This window comes from Motacilla alba, chromosome 5 (assembly GCF_015832195.1).
Source record: "Motacilla alba alba isolate MOTALB_02 chromosome 5, Motacilla_alba_V1.0_pri, whole genome shotgun sequence".
Lineage (NCBI taxonomy): Eukaryota > Metazoa > Chordata > Aves > Passeriformes > Motacillidae > Motacilla > Motacilla alba.
Genome location: NC_052020.1, coordinates 13,498,890 through 13,523,808, shown reverse-complemented (window position 1 = coordinate 13,523,808; position 24,919 = coordinate 13,498,890). Strand labels below are relative to the sequence as shown.

The window sequence follows — 24,919 nt, the reverse complement described above, 5'->3', positions numbered from 1 at the left end:
ACCAACCACATCTAAAAACCTGAGTGCTGAGCTGTAGTGACCCGATACTACCAGCTCGTTTACCTCTACCGAGAGGCAAAAAGGCTCCCACACAGCAATTGTTCCTGATGAGCCAAGCCAGACCACAGCTTTTCCTAGAGCAAGGATGCTTTGTACAGCACATAACTTCTTGAACAAGCTAAGGCTCTAGAGACAATCACACAATCTTTTCTTGCTGTTCTAACACTAAACTTTTGTGCAGGATTGACAGTCCGCCCAGCTGGGACAAAATACACATTCGAGGGCAAGTCCTGAAGAATCACCAAGGGTAGAACAGCCACCCAAAATACAGATAGCATCACAGCAATGTACAGCTATATTATTGAGGTGTACATTGTGCTGACAACAGCCAGAACACGCAACCCTCTGTCCCGCACCCTCAGGGGGGTGTCCCGGGCTGGGAGCCTGCCACCACCTGAACTCATCAGCCCCACGAGCCCTGGATGCAGTGTGGTGGATGCTCCCTTTCCGGGGCCTGCCTGGTGGGAAGCTGCACATCCCAGTGGCCCGGTGTCCCCGGGGCCCGCCCGCCGCTCCTCAGCCCGGCCCGCATCCTCACCTGCGCCGCCGCGGCGAGGCCGCCCCCGCTCCGGGCTCCCGCGGTGCTGCCTCGGCTAAGGGGGAGAAAAGAGCAGGGTTGGCTCGGCCCGGGCAGCGCAGGCACCCAGCCGGCCCCGAAAGACCCCGCTGTGTCCCGGCCGGCTCTTACCTGGGGAGCGGCAGGTTCCCGTCGGCCGGGAGCTGCGCCCGGGCACCCCACGGAGACAGGGCTGGAAGGCAAGGGGGGCAGGTTAGTAACAGCTCAGACTGCCCTGTCAGCCCTCCCATAACCATGCCATTCCATGCCATGCCGTGCCGTGCCGTGCCGTGCCGGCGGGACACTCACCTGAAGGCAGCCAGGAGCACAGCAGCGCTCCGAGGAGGAGCCGGGTCTCCATGCGGGCGGCAGCGGCTTCCCACGGAGCTCCGGCCGCTACCTGCGCCCCGAGCTCATCCCGCCCTCCCGGGCGGGGCGGCCGGGGGGTTTATCCGCCGCCCGCCCCCCGCCCCCGGCCTGGCTCTGCCCCGGCACCCACCCCGGACACCGCCCCTCGCCCGGCAGCGGGGTCCGGCCCCGCCGGCCGCTGCCCCGCCATCGCCTCTCCCTCCCTGGCCGTGCCCGGCGCTGACCTCGCCGCCTCCACACATTCACTTCCATTTGTCCGCTCTCCGCGGTTTTGGGAGGTTCGTGCGCCGCTGTCTCGGCAGCAGCAGTCGGGACCGCCGCTCTAAGCGCCCACTCCGGGGCCAGCGGAGCCGGGGCTGCTCCCGCAGCTCCTGCGGATGAGCACGGACCGAGCGCCGCCGGGAGCGGCAAATCCTGTCCGTGCTCAGCGTAGAGCAGTGGCCACACTGAAAGAGGTGTCAGGACTTTAATAAGGACAGGCATAAGTGAGGCATACACTGAATGCAGCATGCAGCTAACGTGGATGGGTGATTTCCATAGCTTCTGATAACTTTTTTTTTACTATAAATTCACACTCTGGAGCTCTCTTTGGAGCCTTTTTCATGTTTATTCCTCCTCTTTTTCTTTCTTTTTTTCACCCTTTGTGATTAAATGTGCTTCCTTCCATTATGTTTTTTACCTTTTCTCTCCTCCTATCGCTGTTACCTTTCCTGTTATTTTCCCTTTCCCATCTGCTGCTGTCTCTCTCCCCATCATTCTTCAGGTTTACATATCTTATGACAGAAGCTTTAGAAGCTGCCCATACCAGGTGAGAAACTGTCTCAGATAAAAAGGGGCCTTTTCTGACTGCTTTGGGAAGTCTGTTAACAGTAAGTCATTAAAAAGATCTCTTTTCTGCCTTTGTAATTTGTCCCTGTGGATTGTGTTTCTTGTGTTTCATTTCTAATCAAATGATGGACAACTAGTGATGTTTTCACTGAGAATTCTGTTCCCTACTGCAAGTGTTGGAGGGAGAATGTGCTTGAGAGAAAGAAAAAAAAAAAAAAAAAAACAAAAAAAAACTCCATGAGGAATAAAAGATATCCTTTAACTTTGACACAGCCTTTTCCAAATAACCCCAAACAAATTTTTAGAACTATGTGCTAGCATCAGCCTATATCTGCTCTGAGTGCAGCATGTGCTTGGCTTTGGTGCACTTTCACTGATCCCAGTTACATTAATGGAAGTAGAGAAAGTAGATAAAAGCAACAGGGATCAGGTTACACAACACACACTTTAATGTATTTCTTTGCCTACTAAATGAGCTGCTCACTTTGTTCATTTTCCCTTTGTGCCACAAGTAGCAAACAAGAATTGAAGCTAATTTAGAACCAATGTAGATGCAATTTGATTTTTTGCTAGGAAAGATTTCATTATCTAAAACCACTAAACAGTCAAAATTGTACCATCTTTTAATACGTGGTGCATTTGAAGCAATGAAGTCTTCAGAACCATCTCATAAATTTACTGGTTATCCAACTTCCAGCTTTGGAGCATGAGTTAGCTTTGGGGATTTGTTTGCTTTGTATTTACATACAGTAGAGCACAGGAATTCATGTAACAGCAGAATAACAGCCCACCAAGTCTGTCATCCTTCCTGCACTGTGTCCTTTACATGATGATTCAGAGCAGCTTTCACATCACCAAGTGAAGTCAAATCCACAATACTTTACTACATGGAGGAGTTTCTGACTCCTGAGAAGTTTATCTGTATTATAAAAACCAGTTACTTTCTTTCAAATGTACATAACTTTGAGCTTGGATAAGATCTATTCCTGTAAAGCCTTCCAGAAACGACTGCTAGATATCAATAATATTTCTAGACTATATGTAAATTTAAAGGCACAACATGCATGGGTTCTAATGAATGCTTTAATTTTTTTGTGTCTCCTTCTTTCTCTTTTCAAATACAAGATAGTTTTGTTTTGTATGTGCATGGCAGAAATTCTGTATCTCTGTGTTTAATTCTATTTCTGTGTGGAGAGACTAACTTTTTGTTATTGTATATATTCCATATATTTGGAACTTAGGTGTTTATGTATTAATAGTTGCAATTTTAAGAGAAAACTGTTTTCTGAAAACAACTGTATTTATTTGTATACAGGCTTAATAGGCACTCCTCTCATATTCCTGACACCTGATATGAGAAATGGGTAGTGTACATATGGCTTAAATGTTCCAACACAGCAAAACCATCTGAGAGGGCTAAGAGCAGCTTCTAACGAGCTGCTATAGCTTATAAAAGTTATCACACAGAAATAATAAAATAGAACACGGGGGAGTTTATGGTAGTATGGATTTATTTTTTTTTAATTATGCTTTTATATGTATTCATACAAGTTTCCACTTGGTTGGAAGGAGGAGAGGTAAGTTACCTGTGCATAAGTAAACCCAGCTCTCTCTGGAGTTACGTGGTTAAAGGTGATTCTGCGTGGAGACCAAGAGACTTGGATGAGCAGGTGTCCTCCACTCACTGCCCTCCTGTTTGAGGAAATCTATGACCTTGAACCACAGTAGGGAAAGTGGGAGAAGAACCAGCTCAAGACAAAATAGTATGGAAGAGATTAGTCCAAAATAGATTCCTTTGCAGGTGCTCCGAGCTTGATTCTTCTGCAGTTACTCAGAGCAGCCAGGTCAGAGGCTCTATTTCTAAGCAACAGCATTGTGGGAAAGGCTGAGGGAAGTCTGATTCAGACAATGATGCCTTAGCTTCACTCTGCTTACTTAAAACAAAGAAGTTGAGATCATTTGCCGTACAACAATTTATCAAAGCGATTTTTTTCTGTTTGTTTGGGCTTAGATTTTTTTTTTTTTTGGTTGGTTTCAACCCAGGTGTTAGTATACTTTAGAGTTCACATCTTCTTGTTTTCCTTAACTATTAGTACTACTGACATGCATGCGTATCTACACATACAGGAGAGAAATTGGTATGGGAGCTGAGTACCGTTTGAGGAGAGGAGCCAGTTGTACAAACCAGCCCAGGGTGAAGCCCGGCTAGCACACCGCGGGGCAGGGGGCCGTGTATGGATGGATGTTTATTTCACATTTCCTTTCCCGGCCGTTCCGGCCGCAAGCCCGGGGCGGGTAGCGGTGCCCGGCCGCTCGTCCCCTGCGCTCTCGGGCATGCCGGAGGCGGCGGCGGGCGCGCCTCTCGCCGCCCCGGGGCGCGGCCTCGCCCGCGCAGCCGCCCCGCGCAGCTCCCGCATCCGCGCAGCGCCCGCATCCGCGCAGCTCCCGCATCCGCGCAGCTCCCGCATCCGCACCATGGAGCGCCGCGTCGCCCGAGAGTTCCGGCACAAGGTGAGGCGGCGGGGACGGCCGGGGCCCCGGCTGGAGCGGAGGCGGCGGGCGGCGCAGCCCCCCTGGCCGGGCACGGCTGTGCCCCGGTGAGCCGCGGGGCAGGAAGGGAGAAGCTCGGGGACTTTGCACTGCCCTGCCACCGGCGCGGGGGACAGCCTCCTGGGACGGGATGGGTGTTAAAGCCTTTAGAGAGGGAGAGAAGAGGAACGTCGCCCGGTGCACGAGCTTTTCCAGCGCTTGGATCAGTTGGGTTTGTGTTTAGAGCCCCGTTGAGCCGGCGCTGCCCGGGGCGGGTGCTGGAGTCCCGGCGCTGGCGGTGCCCGCCCAGCCCTGCCCGCACCCGGCGGGGCTCGGCCCGCTCCGGTTCCACCTTAACATTCCCCGGCGCAGTTGTGCGCTCATGTGCAAACGCACTTGATACATGGAGCGGCTCGGGCTGCCTGGCATTTGGTCGTTTTGTCATTTATCCGGTTAAATAAGTGCTCGGCAGAGCGCAAAATTGTACGAGCGAAGAACGCTCAAAGAGCTCTAATTAAGGAAAGGAGCAGGAAAATAGTGTACATGTGTAAAAGATGTTTTTGCCAAGCCGTTTAGGACTCTCAGATTAAGGTTTTCTGTAGCGTTTTGAGGGGGTTGTTTTGTTTTGTGAAGGAAGTTGTGGTTGATTTGACTTGGGTTTTTTAGATTTTTTTTTTTTTTTTTTAATCTGCTAGGACATGCAATTTCCACAAAGTAATGTAGTGTTTTATAGAAGTATCTGCCACCTGGCAGATCCTTAACCAAAGGATTGTTAGGATGAATTAGAGGGACTGCAAAAACACTTCTGCATGTCAAATTGGAGTTCAAGAACATTAAGGACCTGGATATTCCATCATGATGAGTGTAGCCATCCAGCACATTGTTTCTGCCTTTCTCTCTATTACTGTATAACTCAACAGTGGGTTGTGCAACATTTCTGTAAAGACTCTGGTTTCTAGGTGGGTGGTTACTGTCTTGAACTTTAAACCTTCTCCCTTTCATTGCTGCTATAATTCATAAATCATTCAAGCCCCACCCCTGATAACATAAGGTATTGTCAGTGTTGCTGCAAACAGCTGGGGTGCAGATATCAGTGACAGCTTTATCTGAGTTAGAAGACATTGAAACAGGTCTTTCCTTTTTTTTTGTTTTGTATCATCCTGCTTCTAGTGACCTCTGTGGAATCCACGATCTTGGATGCTTACTTTTTCTGTGATATACCAGTGAAGATGCTCACTACAAGATCTAAATTTCCTCAGTTAATGGCAGTTATCTTTGTTTTGTTTTTTTTTTCTTAGTTTCTATTTTCTTAGCAATTTTAATCAGTTTCCCTGTCAACCAAGCAGCAATGTAGAATATATTATGTATCCAAACTAGTTTTTCCCTTTCCTTCAATAGTTTTCCAAAATCTGTGTAGCTTAAACAGGACTTCATACTCTTCTTTGAAATCTCGCAGATTGGAATAGTGCTTACTTAGTGCATTATTGTTGTCTGAACTTTTTCCACACCAAAAAAGTGCTTTTTCCTCCCTGCAGCTTCTATTCCAGTGAATAAACTTAGGTAGACTTCTTTACAGACTTCTTTTTTTTTTTTTGTATGTATGTAGGTGCAGATTGTGTGACTTTTTATTAATTTCTATGAAAAGCAGTGCAATGTACGTAGTGAGAAATAGAGCATAAGCAGCTCTTTGTATTCTAGGATTATCAATGATACAACGACTATGAAATCTCTTTAAATAATCACAGAAGAGTTGAGGGTGAAAGGCACACCTGGAGGTTCTCTGCCCAATGCTCAGGGCCACCAAGAGCTGATTGTCCAGGGCTGTGCCCAGATGGTTTTTCTTAAATATCCTCGGTTTAAAAGGTGTGAAATCACCTATCCCATGACTCTACAGTAATTTTCTTGAGAAATAGGTACTAAAATACTTCTGTGATTCAAGTTACACCGTGTCACCGCTATTTTTTTTTATTATTTAGTGAGGGGATGATATTTTAGGATTTATGAAATTAGAGTCAGCTTTTAGAAGCTGATGATGAGTCCAGGTAAAGCATGTGTTTTCAGTAAGACTTAACCCCAAGGAGTTAAAGAATTAGGAAAATGGCACAAGATGCAGGTGGCTATGATGCAGTGATAATTGATGGAAGAGAGGCAGCAGGAGGAGAATGACCCATTAGGAGGGGTGACCCAGGATGATTAAGCCAGCTGTAGCATTCTGAATGTATTAGAAATCATGTGGGTCTTGGCTTTTGTCAGACAAGAAGGAAGTTGCTGGTTAGGATGAGAAGTGCAGGAATCTAACAGAAAGACTGAATATTTTGTCAAAAGAAATAGCAAAATTTAGATGTGGCCCTCCATTTTCTGAGAGGAAATGAGGATGTATCCACCAGCAAACATATCAGGAGAAATATTGAATATTGTTAATCATTGCTTTCTCTGTCAGGAAAGAGAGTTGATGATGGTTTTGCCCTTTGCTGCATAGGCTTGATACACTTAAACATTTAATGTTCTTTGTGGGACACTGCTCAGACAGTATCTTAGCTAGCATTGGGGATTGAGCTCTGTATTTTACCTGTCAGGAAAGTGAAAAAATGGATGCTGGAATTAGTTTGACCTTGAGTTTTACCTTTGCAATTGGCCTTGCCTTGAGTCTGTGCACAGTATTGCTGAAGTTTTGATTGCAAACATTTTATTTCCTCTTAAGACAGATTTTATGCTATGTGTTTTGAAATTCACTGTAAATGGTATGGTATGAATGAAAAATGGTAAATGAAAATGGTATTCATTCATGGTATTCACTGGTATAACTGTAAAGCAATCTTGACCTGCATGTAGCTTTCTGGCCTTTAGGTGTTTTGAAAATGTCTTTTTCCAGAGGAGACAAGTAACACAAAACCACCTGAATGCGAAGTCTTGCTGGCTTTAGAGAGCCAGAAGGTACAAGTAATAGAAAACCACTGGTATGTGAAGTCTTGCTGGCTTTAGAGAGGCAAGTGGGACAAAAGGAATATGAAGCATGTATTTAGTTTAGAACATAATACAAACCATTGCGAACCTGGAAAGAAAGGGCCTTTCTTTAAGTATGCAAATTGCTTCTCAGTCTTCACGTCACAGTAATATTACCCTTTGGGTCAGATGTAAATTGTTTTCCTAAACATCAGGCTTGTCCAGATGTAAAACTGATGTGATGTGACCTCTCCCTACAAGTAAGATTAGTGGGGGTCTCACTATCACTGAATATAAATTGAACACCTCATGTAAGAATTTGGGTTTGGTTTTCTTTTGCTTTAATTTACTGTAATTATCCAAGAGCAGGCATAGTAATATGACACTGGTTTAAGTGAAGGTACTATTAGTGGGGGAGGAAAGAATAACTAGCAAGTTCTATCAGTTAAGGGCTGGAGCAAAGAGGAACAGAGGTGTAGCAGTTTGCATAATGCTATAAGTGAGCTCCTGAAATCGGTGGTTTGGACGACAGCACAGAGATTGTATCTCAGCGTGGTGGTTTTATCTGTGACAGCATGTGCTACATTAATGAGTGGCCGAAAAGGTTTCTGAAGACATTTATTCAACAGTACAGTGATTATCAGGTAAGACAAATATGATGCTACTGTAATGATACTACTGCTGAGGGGAAATCTAGCATACGGAATGTATCAGGATTCACCACCTTGTCTAATTGTTCTCATATTAATTTTGGAAAATATTGTTGTAAGTGTGACACTGTGAGGTAATGCTCTGTTGCAAAAACATGTTTATCTATAAAAAATTCTTTTTCCTTGATGAAACTTTTGCTCTACGGCTTAAGAATCTGTAAAAGTCTCTCATGTTCAGCATTTGGGGTTATTAAATCAGAGATTAATGATAATGTCTTTGGGTTTTCAGGTCAATCTGTTAATTGACAATGAAGCAGAAAAGGATTACCTTTATGATGTGCTGCGGATGTACCACCAGTAAGATCTAGCTTTATATATATTGGTGTGAAATTTTACTAATATTTTTCAATTTGAAGAGTTAATATTCATGATTTTAAATAGTCTATGTGCTACTAGAAAAGTAATTGAAATAAGAGGTTTTTATCCTATTTAATAAAATCTTGTGGTTTCGCAGCATAACCTGCAGGCAAAGAAGGAGCATGTCTGTAATCACTTATACAGTTACTTTGGTTTTATGGCTTGGCAGTTTTTTAAAAGAGTTTGGTGGATTCATACCTGGGGGTGTGTGGGGGGAGGCTCCTGCATGATAAAACTGTTCTTAGGAAACAGGAAGAGAGCATTAATAATATTCATTAGTATTTTCAAGTAGTGCTTATTTGTTTGATACAACATTTTTGCTGACATCGCTTTTCAAAGATTTTTTGCTAACTTTTCAGATAAAAATTTTGCAATTGTCCTTCACAAAGCTGGAAAAATTTACTCTTGGAATTCGTTTGGCATGTTTAATGACTCTGTCTTATTACAACACAATGGTAAAAAATTGGAAAGGTGATAGGCCTATTACCAACCCTTTTGCTGAACTGATTTAAACCACAGTTGCTTCAGACTTGTTTCGTTGCAAATGACATCAGACCATGATCCATTGTTTTTCAGTGAAGATGAGGATATATTTTCCACTAATCATAGACAAGTGGCTCTCATAGACATTGTTTCCATTCATATTGTAATTAAAAGCTTCTTAGCTGAGTGAAATGTATATGTTTCCATCTGATGTTTGTAGTTATGGGGGTATTCAGCTGCATATCTGATTCAGTTTCACTCAGGTCTGTCTAATTGCTTTTCCATTCATAAAGACGGTTGTGTGGAAAGCCAGTTGGTTCAGCAGATCTGAATTATTTAAAATCTTCTTGCAGTTACAAAATTAACAATGCATATGGCAACTTTTTTTTCAATTTCCACAACTGCAATGTCTTGGGCAAAATTTTCAATATCTCTGTGAACATATAATGATGATGAATCACTTCCTGGGAATACATTATGAAATATCTCAGGGCAAAAATATGTGCAATTGCTGTTAGACTTACCACTTAATTTCTGCTTCACTGTGAATGGTATTTCCAGAAGTATTTGACCTCTAATCCGTTATAGGTATTTCTGATCTGTATTTTCAATGCCCATACCTCAGAAATATTGTGTCCCAGGAAATGTAAATTTAAAGGAAAGGGAACAGAAAATTATACAGAAAAAGTTTAACTGAATATCTTATAGGAGTAGCTCCACTGTACCTTAGCTGTTCTTCCACTCCTGCAGCTGTACAGCAAAGTATATTTTGTAGATTATAATCATCTCAGTGCTGACAATATCAGAGACCACTTTGTTTAGTTCTCATGAAAGAGATGTTCACAACAGTCTTCTGTAGGTTTTGTGGATTAGTTAATCACCCTTCAAATTGGATTTTGAACAAAAATTGGAATTTAAACAAAGTCTTTGCTCTAGCTGCTGGATATTGTGATTTTTTGTTTTTCCTGGGTTAAAGCAATTTGTCAGTCCTCTAAGTTCAGGAAAGGAAGGAGCTTGTAGCCTATATTTACTTAGAAGGATCCCTAACTGGTAAGGAAACAAAAATCCATTAGGCAGGTATGTCTAATCTGGAAGGTTATTTTCAAATGGTTCCATAAATCTTGTGGGTACTCTGAGAATGAAATTGGAGATGTCATCTATAAACGTGATGTGCATGACCTTAAAAGATCAAGTGAATGTATAGAAGACTTTGCATGTTTTGAAGCAAGTATTCTTTATTTGCAGAAGATTTGCTTTCTCAGGGGCTATTTTGCTTTCATCAAACCAGTATCTGCATAAATATCTCTTTTGGTAGCTTGAAAGGATATGCAAATATTGAAGCCATGTACACAACAACTTATAAAACGAAGCTTTTGGTTGATGTGTTGTTTATCTGTGTTTCTTTTGTCACTGTGTTTTTGCAGGTCTATGAATCTCCCAGTGCTTGTGGGGGACCTAAAACTCGTGATTAATGAACCAAGCAGGTTGCCTCTGTTCGATGCTATCCGCCCACTCATCCCATTAAAACACCAGGTGGAATATGATCAGCTTACACCCAAACGATCACGGTAAGACAATGCAGAACAACAACAAAACACTGCAGTGCAGCTAACTTAAATAAAACCGGGAAATACTGAGTTTGAGGTAAATTCAGAGTAAAATGTTGTTCATCTGTGTAGAGTTGGGCATAGTTATTTTATTTTTGCTATATTTGCTAGAAGTACAGCTATGTGTACTGTACTTAAATTGTTTGCCAAGTGGTTTAATCTAGTAAAAGCAGGTAAAGGAGTCAAAACCAGTATTTTCTCATTTTTCTTGAATTTGATAATAAAAAAAATCTCATCGCTCTAACCCTCTAAAAGCAGTTTCAGTGAATGCAAATATCTTTTCGTATGAATAAACTTGATGGTTTTAGTTAACACACATCCATCCAAACTTCAGTAAACTTGCTTTTTTATGCCTAAATTATATAAGAGAAAAATAATGTCTAACTTTCATATGAAACATTATTGAGACAGTGTTATGCAGCTGAACACTCAAGTGTTTTCCATTTTTGCAGAAAGCTTAAAGAGGTGAGATTGGATCGATTGAATCCTGAAGGGCTTGGATTAAGTGTAAGAGGTGGAGTGGAATTCAGCTGTGGCCTCTTCATCTCCCAGTTAGTTAAAGGAGGACAGGCAGACAATGCTGGACTTCAGGTAAGAAAATTCTGTTAATGTAAGCTGCTAAGGATTGTTCTTTAACATTTAGAAATTATTTTGCTAAGATACTCTTGGTCTCTTCCATTAGAATTCCTAAGATATGTAAAGCAATGCCATGGTAAATACCATTATACCAGTGGTGAATCAAGTCATTAAAAATGTTCATTTTGCTGTTTTTAATGATATGCAAACCATTTCTTTGTCTTGTTTGGGATATGGTAATTTTTGAAGGTTAAAGGTTTTTCTGGAATGCTTATACTTCATGAGTAGCAACAGTTACATGTAAGCAGATGGAAAGGAAGATTTCTAGGCTGTGAGAGAGTGCTTTAAGTTGCTAAGTTCTGATTAAATGTAGAACACAACATATAAATACTAAAAGTGTTAATTCCATCTTGCATAGATATCATTTGTGTAAGGAAATCTTTACTTGAACTTTATGTATAAATTGTGGGAGTTTGGGTTTATGCAATAAAAGAAAGAAGATATTTTTTACTATTCCCAGTGTCCTCTGTATTGCACAGAATTGCACTTTCTGTGATTGAATTTTGGATACATGAACTTGCCAATAAGGTTGGCAAAAATAATTATGTGTAGAAGCACTGCAATACTTATGCAATTTGCATTAATGAAGTTTTGGGTGTCTGGTTTCTTTTTGAATGTGGCATTGCTTAGGGAAGAGAGAAGTGAGAAATTGAGAAATTGCTATGCCAAATATCTGCATCTTTCTATCAGACTTTGAACCTGATAAGGTGTATTAAAGTTCTGAATTTCTGACTGGAAAGGCTAATATAATATAATATAATATAATATAATATAATTAATATGCCTGGCTACTTTTAATTTGTTAACTCTAAATATTTACTTAAGTATTAATGGCTAAGGATTGTCTTTAACACTAGCCCAAAATATATTAGACTAGCATGATTCATTACAGTATTTAATTAAGCTAGCATGTTTTGTAGCTGTGCTTCAGTACTACCTCATAGATCTCTTAGATGAAAAAATAAAAATAAATATCTGTCAACAAAGCAGTTACAGTAAAGTTTCCATGTTTGTGTCACTCATGCTGAAAGCTTTCTCAGATTTAAACTGTTCCTCTTTCTGTTTGCATGCATGTGCATGTTCTTCTGTTTATGCACTCATACCTATATATTCCATCTAGAATCACCTTTGAATTAGTTCCATCTTCTGTCAGCCTGCTCTGCACAGGTGTGTGACTGGCGTGCATGACAGGTGTATCCAGGGGGATGCTTCAGAAACTTCTTGGAACAAAACCACAAGATCTGTGTGTAGTTAGAACTGAGAGGGAGTTATAGCTCAGCACAAACCTTGTGCTCCGTGTGTCCTCAGCATGGGATTTGCCAATGGGCAACTGCAGAAGAGGACATTGATGCACCCTCTAAGTTTGCACTACAAAAGTTCATGTACCTTATCTTCTGAATTACACAGCAAGAATGGGAAGTGTAGACAAGGGAGTTGTTCCTGGGCTGTGGTGAGCTCAATAGAGATTGCCTCTGCTTTCTTCCTCAGCTGCTAGAAACTTGAGAGAAAGATCAAGACCAGTCACTTATTTGGCTTTTTTAAACATCTTCTGGAAAATATTGGAAGGCACTAATGATGCTGATCAATAAATGACTTACTAGCCACTGCCTTAAATTGCCGTTCTAATATATTGGTGTTGAAGCTGTGGTGCAGCTCTGCTTCTCTGCTTGTTTCAGACTAACATTTTGACACAATCACTGAATAAGGAGTGATGTTCAGCTGTTGTGCTCTTATTTAGGATGTCAGTTTTCCTGCTTTCTTTGTACACAAAAAGGCACCATGGCTTTCAGTGACCGAGGTCATTGTTGGACATATTGGTGTCAGTGAGGGGGATTGTAAAGGATCTTTGGGCTGGAGTGCACAAACTTTATTGCAACTCAGAAGGTTGTTAGGGTTTAGCTGACAAAGTAGGGACAATAAGGGGAAAGAATACTTGAGACTGGCTCTGAATTTCTTAGGGTTAGATTATATGAATTCATGTGGGCAGATGGTGCTTTGCAGCTCCTGTAACTGCCTGGCTTCTGTTTTTTGATACATGGTGTTAAAGCTCAGCCTAAAGTGCCTGAATAATAGGTGGCACTAGGCACTTTCTGAACCTGACTGAATAACAAGACCTGACAGGCAGCCCATTGTTCTAAATTGCTGCCTCACAGTAAAGCCAACTGCTTCTGAAATTTCACCCACCTGATTTATTTAACAAAATCTCTACACATTTTCAATCCCAAATATGCAGTCTGAGAAAGGTGTAATGATTTTCTATTATACCATCAGTTTTACGTTCTGCTGCTTTTAAAATTTCCAGTTCAAGTTGCATGTCTTCTCCTTGAGGTACTTTCCAAGTTACATTAAAATGACCAAATAATAATGAAAGTTCTCTGTGGAACTTGTGGATTTGACCCTTTTTTGACTACAGTTTCTCTAAAAGGCACAAGTTTTTGTCCTTCCATTAGGAAATGGACTTCATCTGTCCCCCACCACTCCCCAGTGCTTTTTGATACTTGTGTGTGAGGATTCTGCTGAATACAAAGAGATTGGTGTGAATGATGAAAGTGGAAGCAGTATACAAAATGGGAAATTTGAAACAGTTGATGTTATTATATGAAGCCCTTCAATTTCCTAGAAGCAGTAAATATCATATTTCTCATGTTAAAAGTTAGAAATAATAGGCATTTTACTTGAGAAAAGTTAGGTTTGCATCCTTTTTCTAAAAAGTCTGTCATCTCTCATTTGGATAGGGAAAGGGGAAACTGTGATATAATACCAAAATAGTTGTTACTGTTCTACTCTGCTCAGTTCCACAGACTTTTATCTCTACAGCTCTGATTCATTAGCTTGGTATACAGTGATACCTGTACAAAAGTAACAAAATACATGAAAACAGCTATTAATTACCCCAATATTAGATACCATTGTTCAGGAAAAGCTGTTCAAGTATCCTAAAGAGAAGCCTATATATCTCCTGTAGTTCAGCCTAGATTGGGCTATTTGTAAAGCAGCCTCAGTCTGTCAGCAATACAAACGTCATTAGGTTGAGTGAAGAGTGGTGAGTTTCAGAAATAAGATGACAGTCTAATAAAGGAGAGTGTTAAATATATCTGTATGGGAAAAGCTCATTCCCATCCTGGAGGGAAAATAAAATATGCTCTTGTGTGCATTTATAATTTTGCAAATGCCTCTTGGGCAGATGAGAACAGATTTGACTCAGTGAATGCTGACATCCTCAGAACAATATGAGTTTGCTGGTACAGAAGCCCCAGGATGGCACTGTCATTTGCAGCCCTGAAACTGGGGGTTTCTGTGTGTTAAGGCATCGCAGCCAATAACAGCATGATAGGTTACCCTTTTAAAGAGTCAGGTTTGTGCAAAACCAAGCTCCGTGCTCTGTTACAGTCTGCATGATGTGGAAGATGTGAGTAAAGGGGGGATCTTGAACTAAAAGAAAACCAAACAAAAAGCCCACCCTCCCCCTTTGCCACATATGTAAGATCAACAGAAAATGGATAGGGTGGATGGACATGGTTTTGAATGTTTGGAACAAGCTGGCTGAGTGACAGCAAGAGCTAACAGAGGTGCAACTATAAACTGCAGGCCTCATCAGCTCTTCTTGTCTGATTCCGTGTTTTTACCACAGGTTGTATGTTCAAAGGCCTTCATTACTGACCCATCTCTGCTATTACTAAAAATTATTTTAAAAATCTGACTGTCGAGCTCTTAGGAGAGCCGGCCATTGCCCTGGATGAGATTTTTTTGGATGCCCAGCAGAGGGAGTGGATGTCCCACTGGTCAAGGGCTAGGGACCACAGTCCTGTCTTGCCTCTGCGAGTGTGTTCTGTTCTACAGGACAGTTTTCTTTGCTTTTGTGGCCTTCTGATGCTGTGTTTTGTCAGACAAAAATCCTCAGCTTCAGTGGAAAGTGGGACCATGAGCAATGCTGGTATAGTGCACATGTTAATGTTTTGTGTAGCATGGCAGAGCATGAGACACTTCCCAGAAGAATTGGAAAAACTTGAAATGGAGAAGATATGTTTATGGGTTTTTTGGTTTTTTGTTTGTGCTTTTTTTTTTTTTTTTTGATTCGCCAGGTCACAGAAGGAAGATTCAAGGCATTATTACAATATGAAAAAAGGCAGAAGGTGATAGCATGCCTAATGTCCTGTCACCCAATCTCGTGTCCCTGCGTGTGTTAAAGTCTCTAGCAACAAAGGTTATACTTAGGAATTTCTACTTCCAATTCCACTCAGTCCTCTCATATAAAATGAAAGCACAGAGCCTCTCATAAAGTAAATTTTTTTTTTACGACCTTGATAATGCATTCCACCCAAATTTTTTTGAATAAAAATACAGTTTCTTTAGCTTTGCTGAAGCTTGAACTCAGCCTAATGTAGATACCGGCATGGAAAACTTAAGCCTAAAGTGAAATTTGGAAGCTTGACGCTTGAGTCTTCAAATGGAACATTTTAGGCAATCATTACTAGGGATAATGCTGCCATGAAACCAGACACATTTGTGAGGAGGCACCCAAAGTTTCATTGACTGAGAACAAAATCCCATGCTGTTGATGTTAATGAGAAAAGTCTCATCAAATACATTTTACATAACAGATATTCACAATAGTTCAGAGGAAATGCTACTGGAAAGGACCCAAAGTATTTGGCTTTGTCCATGTGGAGATCAGAGGTATAAGATGATACGGTTGATGGTTTGTTAAGGTAATTTCATGGTAATCATTTGTATATTTTACTGTGCAGTGGCTTATCTGCATTGATAGTGGAAGAAATCAAGCGCTAATTTTCATACAGCCACATCATGTGGTTCACATTTAGTAAAAGTCTTTGCTTATGGTGCTCCAGCCAGGACCTGGCATTTTTCATTGTAATCTTGAGCAGATCATAAGGCACGACTTTACATGAAGCAGGCAATATCTTCATCACTGGTTCCTTCTCAGCCTAGCTGGGTAAGAGGATCATTGAGCAGAGTTCATAAAACTTGGAAAATTCTCTCTAGTCATCATAGCATATCAAATTTGGATTTGTATTAGAGGAAGAGAAACTATCTGATTGTACTTTGATAAGTAAGATTTGAAATTTTATAGAAGTGGCTGAAAGCACCCTGTCAATTCTATACTATTAAATTTAACACTGCCAGAGAATGTCCTTGGGGTGCTGCCATTGGATTGCCAATAAATGTTAGCAGGGTCCCAAAACAAAGAGGTAAAATCCCTTAAAATGATGCATTTTCTCAATCCAGAATCACACAAGATAATAAGACTAAGTTTAGTCTCCTATTGATCAAATATATTAAGGAAGGTATCTCAGAAAACATATGGTAAAAGCAAACTTTAACTTCTGAAGTATAAATCGAGAAAATAACTCCAAAATTATTGGAATTAAAGCAGACTCTTGTTTTTAAGGTAATCTGTGGAGTACAAATCTGATGTATAGTAGACAGTATTCATAAAATTGTTATTTGGCCATTAATTTGCTCTTTTGGTGTTTGGAATTAATTCAAAACAAACACAGGTAAGTCTGATCTGACATTACCTCAAATTCAGAAAGTATTCATGAATAGACACTTCCTAACATTTGCATCAAAATGATTGCCAGATTGTATTCAATCTTAAAAACTTCTAAAATTATTAACTCACACTTACCTTTTCTTCTCCCTTCCGTTTGTGAGGTTGGGGATGAGATAGTGCGCATCAATGGATATTCCATTTCGTCGTGCACACACGAAGAAGTTATCAACCTCATTCGTACAAAAAAAATTGTGTCCATAAAAGTTAGACGTAAGTAACACAAAAAATCACCTCTATCACCAATGATTGCTATTAATGAATTGCTTGTGGTCTGCAGAAACCTAACAAAGTATTTTTCTTTTTCAGATATTGGCATGATACCTGTCAAAAGGTAATAGCTTTTCATTTGAAAACAGATTCATTTTCACACTGCCTCTTCTATCCAAAGAATCTGTGTTTAATTATGAAAATGTGTGAATGCTGATTAAAATGTCACATCCTTTTTAATGAACAGGCAGTTGTCTTGCTTGATGAATCTGATTTTATACCAGTTGCCTACTTAAATGAACCAATTTCTATTTCCTCATTTGTCACAGATATCTCCTGGAAATTTAATTATCAATGCACCTAGCTTAGCAGAGAGCTCCACTGCTTCTTTGACTATGTTGCATTTGAGGATGGCTTCAGAGTTTAGAAAAATTTTAAATTGTTTTGGTCTTCCACTTTTTGTTGAAAAGCTGAATCTTTAGGTGGAATGTTTGAGAAGTGTTAATGACAGGAGGTGTCGCTCTGCATAGACATTTGTGTAAGATGTTTGAGTGGTTACAGTTCATTTTACACTCTTCCTCTGAGTTTCCTAAAATTGTTTCACCTAAGATGTCTTTATCAATTTTGTATTCAACCTTTACTAGCCCCAATAATTGTACTCTTGTTTAATGTTCTGTTTAAATTGCTGGAAAATAATCTAAATGTGAATAGTATCCAAAGAAAGTTGTGGATGTAAAACAGAAAGCTCCATTCTAGCTTCTGGAATACACTGACGTTTATTTTGTCCCATTATTTAAAATTCTTTTTTCCTTTCAGTTCACCAGATGAACCTCTTAAATGGCAATATGTGGATCAGTTTGTGTCAGAGTCTGAGGTATGAGATCAATATTTTGTTAAATGTCTTCTGGAGAATCTGTAATGGTTCTGAAACATTTTCTCCTCTGACCTTATCAGAGAAGCTATTGTATGCATTACTGTAATGCAATGTCTTGTTGAAAGTATTCTGTGAGGAATACCTTTTGTGATACAAAATTATTATAGAGCTATTAGGTAAGGAAAGGGCAGGACACAAATGAAATTGCTTTTACTCATTAATTGCTCCTTTATTTTGCCTGAGCTTATTAACTTCCCAGGCTTTAGTTCTGCTGCATAAGTCTTTATCAGATTATTTGGCCTATTTTAGGCATATTAGTGGAGGAATTACAACTTTGAATGCAAGTGACTTCTAAGGGTTGCAGAAGTGAAAAGAAACACCACAATTACTGTTCTTTTGCTTTCAGGAAGAAAGACTTAGTTAAATAGTGAGCCTTATCATGTATTTCTCCAATCCTTTTCTTAGGGAAAAATAATCTAAATTATTATTTTTCCATATCACTTTCCTCTAATTTTCCTCCACTCTTTTCTGAAGACAAAATTTGACTATTTAAGTAATCTTCTGCAAACAGATAAGTTCAGTCTTTCACCTCAGCCATGCAGCTCCTCTGAAATGACTCTACCTCACATTCATTTCCAGCAGGATAGGGCCTTGGAGCCTTGAATAGGACCTTGAATCTTATCTTGATACTGGCTGGGGTTCATCCTGGCTACATGAAATTTTATAGTAGCCTTGATATGAATTCAAGACAGAATTAACATCTGCAGCATTGTTTAATCCCTCTACAGGAAGGAAAGGGCAGTGTTGCTGGACTTGCTTCTTCCGGAGGGAGAGACAATAAAGAGAAGAAAGTCTTCATTAGCTTGATTGGTACAAAAGGCATGGGGTGCAGGTGGGTACATGTTTTTTATTGAATGGCACTGTTTTTTCAAGGAGACACTCAAGGCAGTTATTTCCATTCTTCTTGGATATGATGTCAGGAAAGTAAAGATCCGTGCTGGGTCAGGAAGGCAAACTGTAACAGCAGGGTATCTGTGGCACGTGTTAGATATTTTTAGGCAAAGCGTAAGTACCTGTGTTAAAAGTTCTGTCATGAAGAAAAAAACTTTAAAATTTAAAAATAAGAGCAGACTGAAAGTGCCTTAGTACAACTTGTCATGGAATTGGATCTTTTAAATGCTTTTACGTTTTTAAGTACTGCTCAGTGATACAGCAAATTTCTTCACTATCCACTGTCAGGTTTGCTCTCTGCCTTCTCTGACCCTTTTCAGAACTAAAACACCATCACAAAGCTACATCCAGCTCCTAAAATTAATCTTGAATTTATAAGGCTTTTTAGAAATATGATTCTGGGATTCTTGGACTCCTGTCCTTGCAATACCTATGGAGGTTTTGGAGTAGAAGGGATAGCGTAGGATTTCTTATATATGTAGAAATATATAGTTGTAATTGTCAGGCCTTTTTTCTCCTTTAATTTGGAGGATGTAAAGGTTTTTAAAAAATTATTTACCTGGAGGTAAAACCTCCAAAACCTGGAGGGGGTGGCTCAGCATCACTTGTTGAATGTATAATCTACAAAAGTAGTTTCTGTATCTAGGCTCAGCTTAGATGGCAGCTTGAAGTTCCTGAGCTAGATGTTGGCCTCTGGATGAAACATCCTAACAAAATAACAATGTTTAATGCATACAGGATTTTGAAGTTCAATGAATAATTAATGATTCTTCATTGTGTTACTTGCTCACTTTCAAATATCATTAGTGTCCCAATCCTTTAGACAGTGTAGGTCAGCATACATATAAGTTTCAGCATGTAAGGCAAAATACATATTTTTCTTATAGGTTTTGAATATTTTTCTTATAGGTTTTTCTTTTAAACCAGTTTTTTGGTGTAGAGAATAGAAAAACAGGATGATAAACCATTGTGGGTGTACTGGTAAGTTTTGGTGTTTGTTTCAGAATTGGCTAATACTATAAATATTCTTCAAGAAAAAAAATATGAAGAAACAACTAAAACTACTCACTGTATTACACTGTATTCCTCATAAATATTATTCTGTAAATATTATCCAATTAATGTTTGGGGTTTTTTACATTTCCAGTATTTCCAGTGGTCCAACACAAAAACCAGGCATTTTTATCAGCAATGTTAAGCCAGGTTCTCTTTCAGCAGAGGTGGGCTTAGAGGTAAGTTTGCCACCTTCCAAGGTAGGTACCACAAGGAATTCTTGTTTTGTATTGTCAGCTCTGAGGATTCATGGGGTTTTTTCCCCATGGGAAAGAAATATCTGGTGATTACATTTCAAACAAAGCTAGTTTTCTAAAATTTCACGAACATGAGTGACCTGGGTCAGACCAATATTCCTTCAAGCTGAGGATTTGATCCCAAGCAGTGGCAATAGCAGATCCTAGTGTAGGAGTATGTGCAAGCCTGACCAGTTTCCAGTCTATTCCCCTTGTGCTCTGCCAGTACCCATGATTGTTGTGTGAAGGATGTTAGAGAGCCCATCTCTTTCTGTTTTCATTGAATAGATGTACTAACTTAGCATCTGTACTAAAATTTGCATTAATTTCTTTAGGTTGGTGATCAGATTGTTGAGGTGAATGGAGTGGACTTTTCTAACGTGGATCATAAAGAGGTAAAATCAAGTCTTCTTTATTCCCTGGATTTGTAGTTGTCAGTTTATTAAACATCTGTCCTGTTTTCCTGTTCACAAAAAGTAAGTTTTTAATACTGGGCTATTGACTCAAGGGTTTGTGTATTGAACATGGGATTTTGGATATTTGCATACCTACCACTCTATTTAGTTCTGGAAATTCCAGCCTCTGGACATTCCTTAGCATTATGCTGGCCTTTTATCACTCCTTTCACACTGATTTTTGTTTCATTTTAATTTGCAGGCTGTCAGAGTGCTCAAGAGTAGCCGTACTTTGACTATCTCTGTGGTAGCAGGAGCTGTAAGTAGTATATTTGTAAAAGCAGAACATTTGTAAGTAGAAAATTGCTATGTAAGTAAATAAATGGTAAAAATAAATGGATAAAAACAAAAGCTGCGTTTCTGTATAAGACCTATACCACTGTCAATCCAGCACAGTTTTGGATGCCATGTGATTTTTTTCATGCCACACCGAGTATTCTCAAATAAAACATGATTGTGGGCCAATGCAAAATCATTCCCTTGATGAGGAATGGAAATTATTGTAATAGTCTCTCATGTTTGAGAGCTGCTGTTCTAATAGATATCTGCCTCTGCTGAAACATGAAAGGTGAATTGGATTGGAGACAAATAATTTTTAATCCTGAAGAGCTGATGCCTTAGTCTTATTCCAAATGAGTTCCTTTTGTAACTGTTTATCTGATCTCATTAGTGTATTGACACACTGAAAATTGCTCAATTTTTCATTTCCACAGTACTGTGCAACAGAACTATAGGCCTTTGAGGTTTAAAGGCAGCTGAAATCAATTAAATCTTCCCTCTGACTTGAGTGTGACTTTCAGTAAATGTTTTAATGGTTTTACTGCTTTAATCTTTCTTAGAGAAAGTGTGTGGTTGTGTACAACAGGATAATCAAGTTCCATGGACTAATCAAAGACCACGTTTTCTAATTGCCCTGTAACTGAATTAAATAGGGAAAAAATATTTACTAAGTCACTTCAGCTACTTCCTAAGGGCTCATGTATACTGTGTAGCTACATTTAAGGAATTAATAATTTATTTGATCTACTCTTAGGGTAACAAAAGATGAAGTTGTCCAAAGGCACTGTAGAGATTATTTAAACAAATACTCTGGGCTAGTTGATTAAGCTCCAGGAATTAAACATCCTCAGGCCTTAGTTTCAACTCCCAGTTATGTTAACAACTTTAAAAATATGAGATCTACCTCAGCATGCATCACTGGGGTGGTATCCTTAAAATGGCAAATTGTTGCTATGGAACTCCTGTGTTCCTCACTCCTTCACCTTGCATCATCTTCCCAATAGACATCTTCGACTGGAGAACAGATAGCATAAGGATAGAGTTTCCCTACTGTGGTGCAAAGACATTTCTCAGTGCCTGGTTTTGTTCACGATGTCTTTAGAGACAGGAAAAATCCTACATTCCTAATTAACATGGGATTTTAATTTCAGAAATGAAAATTAGATTAATGTTATCAAAGTGTTCTACCTACAACAGTATGGAAATACCTCTCTTGAATAGAAAATAGTGCTGGTGTCTAATTGCAAAGCAAATGAAACAGGAACCAACTGAAATACATAAACTGAACAAACTGAAATACATAAAACCAACTGAAATACATAAACTGTACAGTGTTTTGGGGATGTAAATTCCCTATATTTGAGTTCCAGAATGATGACACATTTCTGCAGCAGCCTGGCACAAGAGCAGTAAAACACAGTAACTGTGTAGTTGTCTTCACATTGGGACTCATTCTGTGTTCTGTTCTCTGGCATTTCATTCAATGTTCTCTTCTCTGGCATTTCATTACTCAGTGAGGTTTCAAGAAAGTATAATGTGGAATTTTTTCTGGGTGACACACTGAGCATAAATTTGGCATGACCCCTATGGTATTGTTGCTGTCTTCTGTAGTTGCAAACCTTGTCTGAGGTGTTTTGTACATAATAATTGAGAGGCTGAAACTAGAATAGCTCCTTGGAGTAAGCAGTCAGGTCTTTGAGTATCTTCCAGGGTGTGCTCCTCAGGAAGAGCAATGTGAGGAAATGGCAGATGTGCTGTGGGTGCTGACAGTCTGGTCAGAGAGAAAGTCAGATAAACTTTCTCAAGCTCCCCCAGAGTAATGCCTCAGAAAGTTTGACTTCTCTCTGACCAGACTGTCAGCATCCACAGATGTGCTGCTATGTAATTGGGTTTGAATTATTTCCTAGAAGAACTTCATTCATGAGATATTTTCACAACTGATGGGGGTGGTGGTTTTGATTGCAGGGCAAGGAGCTGTTCATGACTGAAGAAGAAAGGCAAAGAGAAGCGCGTCTCCGTGAGCAGGAACGCCAGGAGTTAATGCATCAGAAGCGCCTTGCACTGGAGACCAACAAAATCATCAAAGAGCAGCAAGAGAAAGAGAGATTGTGAGAACTCTCTATAGGACAGCCTGAAAAATTTAGCTTAGATTTGGAGAGGGCATGGAAGACGGGAGCACATAATTATTTCTGTGATATTTCTCACAGAAGAGTTGAGAAAATTCTCAACTTAGATTAACTTTGTTTTGCTTTTGCAGAGTCTCTGTTCATTAAATGTTTGTCCTGTGATGCCCTTGGTATTCTGGGCTTTTAAAACTGATACCATTCAAAGCCATCTTGAGTAGAAGGGTCACTCTGCTCCCTGACTGTCATACCCCAATAATTCAGTGTGATATTCATTATTTTCCTGATGCTATTCAGTCATGCATTATTTTTAGCAAGACTGTTAGAAATTTTATACTCCTACAAAAACACACTATAGTCTTGCCTCAGAAGGAGGTAGTGGCTTAAAAAATTAAGTAGATGATATGCCCTTATTATCCATGTGGTCAGGATTGTCCTCAGGGTTCCTAGGAAGCCATACTGAACCTTTGATATCTTAAAGAAGACCTTTAAAACAGAGCATTTTCCCCCAATACAAATGTATTTACTGTTTTAAACTTTAACTAACTATATGCTGACACACTTTGTTCAGGTTCTTACTCAGAAAACACTATTTTTATCATGTTGTCCTAATTCCATTTATTATAGAAGAAAGCTGGAGATTTCCCAGAAGGCTGCAGAGGAAGAAGAGAGATATCGCAGAGAAATAGAGCAGTGAGTAAAAACCTTACACAGGCAATGTGCCACCTGGAAAAGGGTTCCTTGAGTATTAGATTAGATCTGGCTGAAAACATTCTGCATGTTGCTTTCAAATAAAATTGTGTAGTATTTCCCTTTAGCTAAATGTAGGATCCCGTACATATCAGTAAGTACACCACAGTTAAAGAATAGGAAACTGATCTGAAAATCAGCACCTGAGAACATGAAGCTTATAAATAAACATGAGGTAATAATTAATTCAATGGGAAGCTGAGCACGTATTTTAAAAATATTTTTAATATATAGAGAAACCTAAGATGAAGGAAATTCTGTGCCCCACCCCACAACTTGTTTACTTTGTTGTCACTGAAATACTACATTTAATTCTAAGAGAAAAAAAGCAGTACTGCTAAGAAACAGATCAGTTCTATATTTTTAACTTAAGCATTCTTTTACATTTGGAAGTTTGAAATTAACCAGTTGTTATCTGAGTAATTAACTTTCCTTCAAAATGATGCTGGGAGATTGCACGAAAATGAAAATTGCAGAATAATATCTGTTTTGATTCAGCCTTTTAGGACTAGAATTGACCCTCAAGTCTTTGGCTTTGCCTCTTTGACATATTAAGGGGTTTTAATTAATTTAATTCATTTATGTCTCTTTTCATATATCTGTATTAGCTAAAATTTTCTGATAGAAAAAGAGCAGGGAATTCTGAATTTGTAAGGTCCATAAAGAAATATATTCCCCAGCTGTCACAAGAGAAAAATCTTCTGGCAGTCCTCCTGTGGGCTCTACAGCAGCACATGGATGAATTGTTATGCATTCCCCTTTTCTGATCCCAGGGAGTTTATAACATCCTGTTCTTTATTTGTGGCCTACTACAGAAATTCCTGCAGTAGCCAAAAGCTGCTATAAAAGCAGGCCATCACAGCTGAAGGATGATTCTGTTCTCCAAATCTAGATTGCCTGTCTGTTATAATGGATGTTGGACGTCTGCTGTGTTGTTCTGCACTAAGAGCATCTTTACTCACTCAGGGAGGGCTTTCACGCCCTGAGGGCTGCTCAGTGTAAAGTCTAGCACAGCTTTATACTTTCTGGTATAATTTTTAAGTGTTGCTCAGGCATTTTAAAGCTTTTCTGTATCACAATCCAAACTGTTAAGTCGGTGTCAATCTCCTGGGTGAGGAAGAGAGAGAGTGGTAGTAGAGGAGCCTAGATGAAATCTAAAGCTGAGATTTAATGAGCAGTTGTGGCAGGCCAAAATACAATGTTTTTCTGTATTAATTGTTTGTGAGTATCATGCCTTGCCTTCCTTTAAGAACCTTTTCTGCAGGAGTTCCTTGTATAAAGTCACTGTGCCTTTTTTTGGTATCTTACATTTGAACAAATTTCAAATGTGCCTAAATG

General features: G+C 39.7%; 2 protein-coding genes across 3 annotated transcripts in view; one reads left to right on the top strand and one right to left on the bottom strand.

Annotated features, from left to right (window-relative positions):
* OTOG (otogelin) overlaps positions 1–802 on the bottom strand; it is a 92,676-nt gene extending 91,874 nt beyond the window's left edge. Inside the window, exons 1-2 of the mRNA XM_038139624.1 lie at positions 749–802; positions 599–653 (exon numbers count right to left, since the gene is read on the bottom strand). The gene's annotated coding sequence lies outside the window, so the exon portion shown is untranslated. The remainder of the gene's footprint in view (positions 1–598; positions 654–748) is intronic.
* A 3,409-nt stretch (positions 803–4,211) lies between these two features.
* Positions 4,212–24,919, top strand: part of USH1C (USH1 protein network component harmonin) — a 47,162-nt gene continuing 26,454 nt past the window's right edge. The window contains exons 1-13 of one of the 2 annotated variants that reach the window (XM_038139251.1): positions 4,212–4,324; positions 8,225–8,292; positions 10,260–10,403; positions 10,895–11,033; positions 16,755–16,863; positions 16,960–16,984; positions 17,677–17,734; positions 18,523–18,626; positions 19,833–19,917; positions 20,310–20,369; positions 20,632–20,688; positions 22,674–22,816; positions 23,459–23,524. In XM_038139251.1, the coding sequence (XP_037995179.1) occupies positions 4,289–4,324; positions 8,225–8,292; positions 10,260–10,403; positions 10,895–11,033; positions 16,755–16,863; positions 16,960–16,984; positions 17,677–17,734; positions 18,523–18,626; positions 19,833–19,917; positions 20,310–20,369; positions 20,632–20,688; positions 22,674–22,816; positions 23,459–23,524 (1,094 nt within the window). In that variant the 5' untranslated portion in view covers positions 4,212–4,288. The remainder of the gene's footprint in view (positions 4,325–8,224; positions 8,293–10,259; positions 10,404–10,894; positions 11,034–16,754; positions 16,864–16,959; positions 16,985–17,676; positions 17,735–18,522; positions 18,627–19,832; positions 19,918–20,309; positions 20,370–20,631; positions 20,689–22,673; positions 22,817–23,458; positions 23,525–24,919) is intronic. The other variant, XM_038139250.1, reaches the window with a different exon arrangement.